A 12,244-nucleotide genomic window follows, 5' to 3' on the forward strand; every position below is an offset into this window, starting at 1 on the left:
GGGGACTTGACCAACCTTCACCTTGCTCGTTTGCCCATGTATTTTTCCTCTGGCCTTAATCGCTTATAACTAGATCTCCAAGGCCCAAATTTTGGGTCCGATTGCATCATCAATTGACGTATATGCCCTTAAAAATCACATGTGTGCATTTGTATGTGTTGCGTTAACACAAATTGTGATGTAATTCACAACTACAGGGGTATTAGCATAAATTGATAGTTTGCGGAGACTCAAAACAAATAAAAAGTTGAGAGATTCACTATTATACCAAATATAGGAGCCCAAATTATAAAAAAACCCTATATGAAATGGACTTTAGAAACACACCAAAAACTCATTTATAACATAACAAAAAGGCTTTTAACTTCTTTTAAATTACAAAACTGCCATTGATTTCTTAAAACAAATCCAACCCCAAAACGTCATAAAAAAGCTCAAAACACCCAATAGGGTATCAAAGTAATTTAATAATCAAAATTAAATTAAGCAGGGTCAGCTATCATTTTTTGGGTTTGTTTATAGAAATTAAATTGTGTAAGATTTATTTGTAGTTTTAGTGCTAAAAATAGATATACGACTAAATATCTCTAAAAAGTTCTGAGTGAGAATAAAATAGAAGCAAGAGCCCACACATATACATATATTTAGACTTTAATATATTAAAAAGAAGCAAGAGCCCAGCTGCCATCAAAGAGCGATGACCAGGGAGCGGCCAAGCCAAGGCAGCTAGTTGATGGCTTATTTCCACGGGTGTGGGATTGGCTTTTCTATCAAGGGTTACATATATTAACTTTTAATATTATAATATTATCAAGGCCTTAATGGCCTCAAATATACGGCAGGCCAAGCGGCCAAAATGGCTTTGCTCAATTATATTAAATGAGAGTACCCTTAGTGGCGGATCCAGACTTTCGTTCATCTAGGGGCTTCAAAAAAAATCCAACTGGTATATAGCCAAACAAAAAATAATTGGGTTTAAATTGAACTTGGTGACTAAGTTTTCAACAAAATTACAGAATGAGTAAACTTGGTGGGATCTCTATTCTTCTTTTATAATATAGGGTTTTTCTTTTTTAATATAAGCTTTGGGCTTAAAGTGTATGTATTGGATGGGTCATGTGGGGGCTCCACCTAAGAAGGACCTAAAAAAAAAAAAAATTATGAGTTTTGGTAGGATTATACAACAGCAACTTTTGTTGTAAGTGTGGGCAAGTGACCATAGTAGACCTTCATTGGGTCCGCCAATGGGTACCCTCATTGGATCTTAGAGTTCCAGTGTCAACTTCCACATTCTCAACCAAATCTAGGATTCTCGATGTCCAAATATTTGGAGAACTCAAAGAGTGGCTCAATGTGGGGCCAAGTGCTCATCCAAATATTTGAAGAACTCAAGATGGTCCAATATGTGACCCACATCCAAATATTTGGTGAACTCAATGGATATGGGATAAACCTTTGCCCATATTCAAATATTTGGAGAACTCATCACCTTGGTGGATTTTCGACCAAAGCTTAGAACTCCTAGAATATGGAATTCCAAAGATCCAAAAGTTATAAAGTTCCACCAAATGTCTGTTGGGCACGCAAATCTCACAGCCTGGTGCTTCGGGCCGAGGGGATATGCGTCGACACGTGGCGTCCTTCTTTTGGTGTGGTGCAGTTGTGCACGGGCGTGCCAGCACGGTCTACCGTGCATTTGAGGGTGATGTGTTTGGACAAATGGTTAATTGGTGCGCCTGTTTAAGTTTGACTTCTAATCAAACGATTGTGGCCGAGAGAGGAACTGATCTCGGCCACCAGGTTCACGGCCTGAGCTACAAGGCCGTTGAGTGATGGTGTTTCTAGTGGATTCTAGGTGGTGCTTCGGCGCGCCGCCGAGTGGCGACAGTCATATGATATATGGGGTGAATGAGAAAGTAATAAAGATGGTGCTCCGGCGCCTTGAAAATCAAGGATCGTATGATATAATGATGAACGGATTTTCCTTACAAACTATCACTACTCCAAGGAAAGCAAGTAAAGGTATTGAAAGCGCATTACAAGAAGATAAATGACAGGAAGATAAATGACAGGAAAATATAATTTGCTCCGTAGGAGGCTTTTGGTTTGGTGTTTGAACCCTTTGAATGTAGTTCGAGCATGGTATTTATAGGAGGGGCTTTGGAGGGGTAATCGAGGCTGAAAATCTGCATGATGGGCCTGATCAGAGCAAGTGGGTAGTCAAATCGGTATTTGGGATCGTGAAGCATGGTGGCGTGACCCCATAAATCCCGGCCGCCGCCCTGATCGTGGGTTCCGCTTTGGCCGTGGGGACGCATTTAATGCTCTGGTCTGATGGTTGGTAACCTGACCTCTCAATCTGCAAGAATGTTTGCGCCTAACCACTCTGATTTTCCTTACCATATCCTGACTCCAATCACTTTCCTCATTCCCTCATGCATTAAATGCTTTATTGCGGCTAGTAAGTTTCGCTGCAGTAGTCAAAGGCGTTACTTCATTAAATGGGTTGCGGGACCCTGATGCCACTTGGTTTTCCCACTTTGGCCGTGTATCTGAGGAATCTACCCACGGCCAAATTTTTACCGAGGCCGTCGTGGCATTGATTTACAAACTCACTTGTCTTATAAAGGAAGCGAATGATGCCTTGACCGTCGATAGATGCTCGGGCCGAGTTGTTAGTCCTTCGGTCAGACCCCTTCGGTCAACTTTCTTGGTCGAGACTTATTAGGCACAAACAATGTCAATCCAAAGACTCGCAAGCCACGGATTGGAACCCAAGATTTCTAGAGGATTGCATACATGTGACGGAGGTTTCACAAGGAAAGAAATCAAGGAAATTGATGACAATCCAGAGTATTCCAAAACAAGAGAGAATCAAGCAATCAGAAATCTTCATCAAGGTGATCCCATGGATTTAGGAGGCTTCAAAAGGAAGGAATTTCAAAGGAGTTGACCTCGGGCCATTTAATGGTCAACCAATGGGCTGACGGAGGCCCCTATATAAACCTCATTAGATTAAGGAAGGAAACACACATCATCAGACACACAAACCTATTTTTCGTCTTGCACTTTTCTTTTCCTAAACTTAGAATTTTACTTTTGAAGCAATTAGTGTAACAAGTTCTTCCTTTTCTTAATGTAAGTTTACTTTCTTGCAATTTACATTATCTTGCTTTTAAATTCAAGTTTATTTCAATTGCTTTAATTTTAATTGTTATCGCATTTTTATTAAGTTTAATTTCAAGTTTAATTTAGTTTATCGTTCTTCTCGTTCTTATTTTGTTCTTCGTTTATCGCACTTTAACTATTGTCTTTAAGTTTAATCGCATCTTTAATTTAAGGGCATCATTTTCACTTAAAAACCCTAAAAATCATAGAAACATCCATACAAAGCTTAACCATCCTCGAGCCTGAAGAAGTGAAAGAACCTAGGCCAAGAGGAGGTTCCTTGCTTGGCTGATCAATCACTTGATTGGAAGTCAGAAGCGCAACATATCCATTCAACCTTTTCCATCCAAGCCATTCGGTGACTTGGTGGTGGCACACCTACGCAACTTGAAGAAAAAGGACCAAAAGTTCCTTCTGTCAGCCACCTCGACCGAAAATAAGGAAACAGTTAGGAGGGAGAGAATCTTACTTACACTGAGATGTCATTACGGTGGGTGCTATCTAAAGCTAATCATGCCACATTTGATGCATTTTAACTTTTTTACATGCCAATATGTGATTAACTTGAAATACTGCTACATAACATCTTGTTTGCACGACAGTTCTTCCTCCTAGGAGCAGGGCTTCTTGTTCCTAATTAATTCAACATTACTGTGTAGAAAAGCTGTACTGAAGTGAAGTGTTCTTAGTATTCTAGGAAAATGCATTTTCCTAGGTAAGAATTCAAGAGTATACCCTTATAATCCCTTCCTCCAAGGTTAGGTTTTTTTAGAGCCGCTAGTCTCAAGCACATGTTGGTTATGGTTTCTAGGCAGTTGCTTGCATTTTACGGCTAATCTCAAGGGTGTCTTTCTCATCACATGTACAATGCGAAATATGGTGGCAATCTTGTTCAAGCTAGATTGGCTTGTTGTTTTCGGCTTACAGAGGGAAGCATAGAGTGGATGATGGTGGTCATTGATGACTTGGTGTCTGGTCTCACCTTTTACTTGGAAATTTTAGAATCTGAATCAGTTGAGGTTGCCGAGTTGGAGGATTTGGGGAACTTGAAGGCTGAACGTTTTTTGCTAGTTGGGAAGTTACTCACATCAAAGGAATTCATAAGGAGGCTTTATTTGGCACGTTGAAGAAGATTTGGCATACAAGGGAGGAGTTCACTACGGTGTCTCTGGATGACCCTAAGAGGTTCATGTTCTCTTTCAAATCAGACTTCGATAGGAAGAAGGTGATGAAGGGCTCCCCATGGACTTTTGATAGAGCGTTGTTGCTACTGACGAGAACTGACGGTGAAGTGGACCTATTTCCGTTTTAGTGGATTCACAAAATTTTTGGGTGCGAGTGCAACATATTCTGTCATTATTTCTGACCCCTGCCATGGGAGAAAAGCTAGGGAAGTTTTTTGGGTATATTCTACATGGTGGATCGTGGCTTAAATGGAGATTGCTTAAGGAGCTTCCTGCGTATTAGGGTTGGGTTGAAAATCAATGAGAAGCTGAAAAGGTGCGTTGTTGTGTAGATACAGCTGCACCAAAATGGGTTCAACTGCATCCTCAACTTGTGATACTCGCAAGTGCACGAGCCGTTCGGTAGTATAGCGTATGTAAGTGCGAGGTCGATCCCACGAGGATTGGTGATTGAATGATTCAATTCATTTTCCCTACACAAAACAGAAATGAAAAAGAAGGGAAATAAATAAAACAAGAAAGAAAGAAAATAACTAACTCAAGTAGATAAGTTCCCAAGTTCAATTAGATTAATGGATTGATTCTAGCTAAGTATGATTAAGCCATGGTGTGTGGTCATAACCTTGTGTTCCTAATTCCCTAATTTGATCATTTGTTGTCTAACCTAAAATTAAGCATTAGGAACCCATTAAGCATAGAAGAACATTTTAAACAACCAAGTATGTATCTAATCCCTGTTGTCGAATGTCCATACATACTCTTCCTATTCATAGTTCAATTCGAATTAAAGCATGGTGTCTACTCTTAATTCAAACCAAGATAGCTAACATGCAAGCCTAAATGGTGATCAATCATTCAAACTAGCATATTAACTTATAAGCATAATGAATAAGAACAAAAACCATAATTGAAACTTGGAAACTAATCAAACTTGAAACTAAAGAAAAGAATTTACATAACAATGAAAATTAAGTAGAACTTGGAAAAACTTAAGGAGAATTTCAGCACAAAGATCTCATTATAACAATTGAAAACTAGAAAGAGAAACTAAGAGAATTTGAGGGAGAGAATGGAAGGGAGCTCTAGAGAAGTGTTTGAGAGCTCCCCCCCTTGGGGTGTGTTTACAAGCTTGGGAAACCTCACTATATATAGGCCTAAGGAAGCTGAAAATCTGAATTAAGTATGGCTAATGCATACAACACTTGTTTTATAAAATCTGAAATGGTTGATGCACTTCACTAATGCATACAACACTTCCATTATAAAATCTGAAATGGTTGATGCACTTCACTAATAAATCCCACCAGCAGCCCTAGCTCATCTTCATGTCACCATGACCAAGCTTCCAACCAGAAATAATAGCTCATCCTGAGGTCAGCATGACCAGCAACTTCAAGGGCTTACGAATTGGGCTTCCCTTAAGCAAATTAAGACTTTAAGCACTCAAACTTGAAGTTCAGAATGTCTTCTTTCCAGCCATATATCATTTGGGCCAATCCAAGGTCGGAGGAGGAAGTTAAGGCCAAAACAAATTGCTAACTCATTTTGCACGCTGATAAAATCCATCCTGAGCATGGCTCTGTGTTTGCTAGGTAACAGACTCCACAATTATCCAATGGGGCTGAATTTCGGATATGTTATAGTATACACCCATTGGAACAACTTTCATGAAGAATGTGGCCTCATCCGAGCTATGTAGGTTGCTGAAACAAAGCTTGCAATATGACCTACGAAACTGGGCTGGCAGGGGACTGTAGCCAAAATTGAGTTTGTCTTTAAGCTCTTCATCCATTCATCCAAATTAGGCCCTAACATGCATGGATTGCATCATTTACTATCCAAAGCCCTCATTATTACCTAAAGCTCAATGAACTGAAAGATAAACACAAAAAGGATTAAAAGCACAAGTTTAACTCAAAAACATAACCAAATCATAAGCTAGAAGGGTACAAAATGATATGTAATTTATGCACCGATCATGCGTCACACTTAGTTTGTCGGCGGATGAATTGGCTAAACAATATGAGATAGAATATGAGTGGCTCCCATATTTTTGCTTATACTATGGGCGGCTGGACCATGTGGGTTTTGCATGTAGGGTTAAGGCTTTAGGGGCTATTGAAGTTGAACAATATGGAAGGTGGAAAATGACAATGAAGGATGTATATAGTATTCGAGCAGAGAATAATTTAAAAGGCAAGCAGCAAGGTTTGTTCAACAATAATCTTCAAAATGATGATAGTGTTCCGACACCGCCCAAGATTACGGGGGTGGTTAGATCCCTTGACAAGGCTTTTGCAAGGCAAGGAGTGATGAAGATGGATAGTGGGATGGATTGCCCTCTGGCGCAAGTCTTTAAACGGCGCCGAGTGCACAGGGAAAAGGAGGTTACGGCCTCCTCACATGGGGCATATGGCGATGAGGTTGGCCACAGGGAAGGGAGGGTGCAACTGAACCAAGGGGTCTCTGATTCTGCGGTGTCGGATATAGGCCATCTAAGGTTGGATGGGGATATCTCTCAGATTCTTCATATTGCTCAAAGCTGTTTAGATAAAGGTAAACAGTTTTAGGGGAAGACACCACTACGACTCTTGCTACCTTGAGGTCGCCAGCTTCCTTATGCAAAGGTAGTATACAATGTGCCTTTCGGGTGGGCAATGCTAGGCCTCGGAAGAGTCCCGTGACGAACAAGGATCAAACGCAATCAAAAGCCCCTTGCAAAGAGGGGAGACATGGTGTTGATCATACATCTGGTGCTAAGGGCACTCCCGTGATGGGCCCCGGGGGTCGGGCCCATCACGAGAAATGACAATATTATGCTAGAATGTTTGGGGTCTAGGCAACCCGCGAACATTCCGTGCTATGAGATTCCTTCTCAAAGATAAAAAGCCTCGTGTCGTCTTTTTATCAAAGACCAAAAAGACAGTGCATCAGATGGAGGGTGTGCAACGGCAGTTGGGTATGATGAGGTGTTTTAGTGTTAGTAGAGAAGGATTGTCGGGGGGTCTAGCTTTATTATGGCAACATGGAGTTGAAGTAACTGTTCTATCTTCTTCTCCAGGGCATATTGACGCCATTTTGTAGGGAGTGGATATGAAGACTTTCTATTTTACTAGGTTTTATTGTAATCCTGAAATGAGGTTATGTCGGCACTCTTGGGATTTGATAAGACGAATTGCAGGGACTGTTCATGGGCCATGGATCGTAGGATGGGATTTCAATGAAATACTTGAGGCTCATGAGTACTTTTGTCGGAGATTCTGACCCAAGTTACAGATGAGGGCCTTTCGGGAAGCTTTGGAGGATTGTGGATTGACAACTATTTTGTTTAAGGGGTATAAATTTACATGGTCTAACAGATGGCAAGGTGATGGGAATGTAAAGCTTAGGCTGGATAGAATGGTGGCTAATGGTGACTTTTTTATGACCTTTCCTGAGGTAACAACGCATCATCTGAATTCTATTGTGTCTGATCATCTTCCTTTGTTATTTTACTTGAGACCAAGTACCTGGGAGAGGAAGCATAGGCGGTTCTTATTCAAGGAAATGTGGACTACTGTTGAGGGTTGCCAAGACGTCATCACGCATGCTTGGGAGTCTGAGACTGGAACTGTAGTAGAGAAATTGAAGGCATGTCAAGGGTCTCTGCAGACGTGGAATAATGACCAAATGGGCTGAATACCCACAAAGCTCTGGAATCTGCAGCGGAAATTAGATGACATCCAACGGAGAAGTTATTCTCCCATAGTTGAGTTTCAATAGAAAAAAAAAAAAAAAAAAAAGCAGGGAAATGGATGTGTTACTGGAAAGAGAAGAAATGTTGTGCAGGCAGAGATCGCGGGTCTCATGGATGAAATATGGGGATAAAAACACTAGATTTTTCTATAAACATGCAAAAATGTGGGGACGACAGAATCTGATTAAGATTATTGTAGATGACCAGGGGATTTGGCGTACATCTACTGAAAGTATTGGCATTATTTTCTGTGATTATTTTCAAGGCTTATTTGCTTCTAATGGACTACATGAGGCCAGGGCAGTCACTGAGGTGGTTAAGCTCACTCCATCTCAGAATTTGCGCCTTAATCAAGTTTTCTTACGGGAGGAAATCGAAACTGCTTTGGGACAAATGTTTTCTACTAAGTCTCTAGGAGTGGGATGGTATGTCGGCATTGTTTTATCTGAAGTACTGGGAGGTGGTAGGTGATGACATGGTAGGGTTTTGCCTTAATGTCTTGAATAGGGGTGCCAGTGTAAAATAAATTAATCACACACTTTTGACGCTCATTCCTAAGGTAGACAAACCAACAAAAGTTACTAAGTTTCGGCCGATTAGTTTGTGTACAGTGATTTATAAGATGATTTCCATGACTATAGTTAACAGGTTGAAGCCTATTATGTCTCTTATCATCTCCGAGTTTCAGAGTGCGTTTGTCTCTATACAGTTGATTACAGATAACATTATTGCTGCTTTTGAAAGCATACATGCTATTAAAAGGCGTGGTGGGAGTAAGCAGAAGAAAATGGTATTAAAGCTTGATATGTCTAAAGCTTATGACAGAGTGTAATGGACCTTTATTGAGACTATGCTTAAGCGTTTGGGCTTTAACAACAGATGGGTAGAGCTAATCATGGACTGTATATCCACTATTACATATTCTGTCCAAGTTCGGGGGGTGGCTTCGGGAATGATTGTGCCATCAAGGGGGTTACGCCAAGGAGATCCTCTCTCTCCATATATGTTCTTAATTTGTGCGGAGGGACTGTCGGCTTTGCTTTCTAACGCACTCAAAATCAAGTGTATTAGCGGCATTTCTATGGCTCATGGAACACCCACTGTTTCTCATTTATTTTTTGTAGATGATAGTCTACTTTTTTGTAATGCTCATTTTCTTCAGATTCACAGCATGTATGAAAGAGCATCTGGTCAGAAAATTAATTTTGATAAGTCTGCAGCATGTAGCCCCAATACTGATCCAGTCATGAAGCAACTGATTTTTGAAATGCTTGGAGTGCGGATCGTTACATGTCATGAACGCTATCTTGGTCTAACTACCTTAGCTCAATGCAGCAAATCTCGGATGTTTAATCACATGCGAGAACAAGTGTGGTGAAAGCTCAATACTTGGGATACGAAGTTGCTGTCTACGACGGGCAAGGAAGTATTAATTAAGGCGGTTGGCCAGGCACTACCTACTTATACAATGGGAGTATTTAAATTGCCACAATTTTTGTGCCAGGAATTGTCTGCTATGATTGCAAGGTACTAGTGGGGGAAGAGTGGCAAGAGAGGAATTCATTAGTTGGGTTGGAGGAAATTGTGTAAACCAAAATGTTTGGGAGGCCTTGGTTTCAAAAACTTTGAAGCTTTTAATAAAGCCATGGTAGCAAAACAGGCTTGGTGTATCTTAGAGAAACCCACCTCTCTGGTGGCTAAGATACTTAAAGCCCGATATTTTATGCAGGGTGATTTTATGCAAACTAGTTTGGGAAGCTCACCGTCAATGATATGGAAATCTATTTTGTGGGGCCGTGAGGTTATTGAGGATGGTCTGATTTGGAGGGTGGGCAATGGAACTTCTATCAGTGTTTTCCAAGATAGGTGGATTCCAAAACCATTTACTTTCAAGCCGTTGATGGCTAGAGGGCTGGATTGGAATACTACAGTCTCTGACCTTCTAACTGCTTCTGGCTCATGGGATTTGCCACTGTTAAAGCAACATTTTAGCTTGGAAGATAAATATATCATTTCCAGCATTGCCTTGGGATCAGTTTCACAGCTGGAGGATAGCAAATACTGGTTTTTCTCAAAGAATGGGAAACATTCCATTAATACTGGGTACTATGTGGCAGTGAGGCAGTGTGATGAGGATTTTGGAGTGGGGGGATCAGATCAGAGTGCTCAATAAGGTTTTTGGATGCGAATTTGGAAGCTTGCAATCCCCAACAAAATGATTTTTCTAATTTGGAGGGCAAGTTCTGAAATCCTGCCAACTATAGTCAATTTATTTAAGAGAAGGGTGCTTACATCTCAGGTGTGCTCAAGGTGTGGGAAATATCCTGAAGATGCCTACCATGCTTTGTGCTCAAGTGTACCTATTTTATTCGTCGAATTAATGTGGCGGTTTTGCTGATGTTTTTAAGGCTGTGGTTTTAATGTTGTCGAAAGCTGACTTGGAGCGCTTTGCTTGTTGTGTGTGGAGTGTGGGAATTACGTAACGATTCTTTGCATGGGAAAGCGATTACATGGTTGGATAGTATGGTGGAAAACATGGTGGAGATGTTGGCGGTGTTCAAATCTTGTGAGGAGCGGTCCAAGCTCCCCTCCGTACCTCAACAGGTCCCTTGGTTGAAACCACAAGTAAATACTTTTATTCTTAACTATGATGGGGCTGTGGGTCGTGAGCAAAGTGGTCGGGGTTTGGGGGGCTGCTGTCGTGATCATGATGACATCTTTGTCTATGGGTTTGCTTCTGGCGGTCCACCTGGTCTGGATGTTTTGGGCACTGAATTGGCAGCTGTTCGGGAAGGTTTATTGATGATGGGATACATGGGTTTTACTCGCTTTACCATTGGTCTTGATTCTCAAGAAGCTGTTTTTATTCTCAAAGATGGTTTGGATTGGTGAAGTAATATTGGCAATGTGGTGAAGGATGTTCGCCAATTAATGGTTGATCGAGAGGTAGCTGGAGTGTTTTATCAACATCGAAAAGGCAATGGGGTGGCGCATGAACTAGACCAACATGGACTGAGCGCGAGATCTCGACTTTTCTGGACAGACCGTGCTCCCCCATGGCTAAGCATTATGTTAGATAAGGAGAGAACTATGGCATAGATTTTTGTCTGCATTATTGAGGTGAGGTGGTACTATTTTTCCTTGACCAGATTTTCCTCCATTGGGGGTTTTTGATGGCAAGGTTTTAATGAGCAAGGCCACATTAACGCCCTCCATTCGTTTGTAAACTTTTATCGTTTGTTTGGTGTTAGTGATGAATGAATTTTTTTCTATTTGATTAAAAAAAATAGTATTCTAGGAAACTTTTTTTAATTAAATATTTATATCTTTACGCTAGCGCCTATATATCAACTTCATTTGTTGGAGTTTTCCTTTAGGACTCATAGAGGAAGAGAGTGGCTAGGGTTTCTTCTAATGTTCTAATTATTCTACACCAACAAATGAAGTATTTTAGATGTCTTGTTGATGTCTTTGATTGTACCGTTGAAGTTTATTTAATGAATTTTCTATTTGATAAAAAAATTTAAAAATTATTATTTAAAAAAAAAAAAAAAAACTTCATTTGTTACATATTTATATTTATGATAGCACAACAATGATGAATGATATGAAAATGGGTGCACTCATATTGGTCTTTACTAGGGCTGGGCATTCAAACCAGTGACCCGATCAAACCGCCCAAACCAAACCGACGGTTTGGGTTGGTTTGGTTTTTTTTCAATATTTTTTTTGTTATCGGTTTGAACCCAAATCAAACCGAAATATATGGTTCGGTGTACGGTTTGCAATATTCAAAATCATGGTTTAACCAAACCAAACCGATGGTATTAAAAAAAATATTATATATAATATTATTATAAGAACATTATTATTGTGCGAATCCTATTGTAACCAGGCAGGAAAACAGAGAGGGGTAGTACAAAATACATAGCGCCCGCACGATAATAACGTTCGGATGTCCGCATAAGAGAATTTCTATATATATATATAAAATACATAGTTTCCCTCTTTTTTTTCCCTCCTCCTTCTCCATCTCTCCCTCTTTTTCTTCTTCTCCTCTTCATCTCTCCTTCTCTCCATCGCTTTTATTTCCTCTCTCTCTCTCTCTCTCTCTCTCTCTCTCTCTAAGAAAGCCAAAAAACCCAAACCGAACCAA

At 40.4% G+C, this 12,244-nt stretch overlaps 1 protein-coding gene across 1 annotated transcript; it reads left to right on the forward strand.

The window, feature by feature from the left end:
* The first annotated feature begins 8,142 nt into the window (after positions 1 to 8,142).
* LOC148293734 (uncharacterized) lies at positions 8,143 to 8,920 on the forward strand. Its single transcript, XM_088254581.1, has 2 exons — positions 8,143 to 8,513; positions 8,737 to 8,920. The coding sequence occupies exons 1-2, from the start codon at positions 8,143 to 8,145 to the stop codon at positions 8,918 to 8,920; spliced, it is 555 nt and encodes a 184-aa protein (XP_088110707.1).
* Positions 8,921 to 12,244: the final 3,324 nt, after the last annotated feature.

This window comes from Prunus avium, chromosome 6, assembly GCF_965620075.1.
Source record: "Prunus avium chromosome 6, drPruAviu1.hap1.1, whole genome shotgun sequence".
NCBI classification, from domain to species: Eukaryota; Viridiplantae; Streptophyta; class Magnoliopsida; order Rosales; family Rosaceae; genus Prunus; species Prunus avium.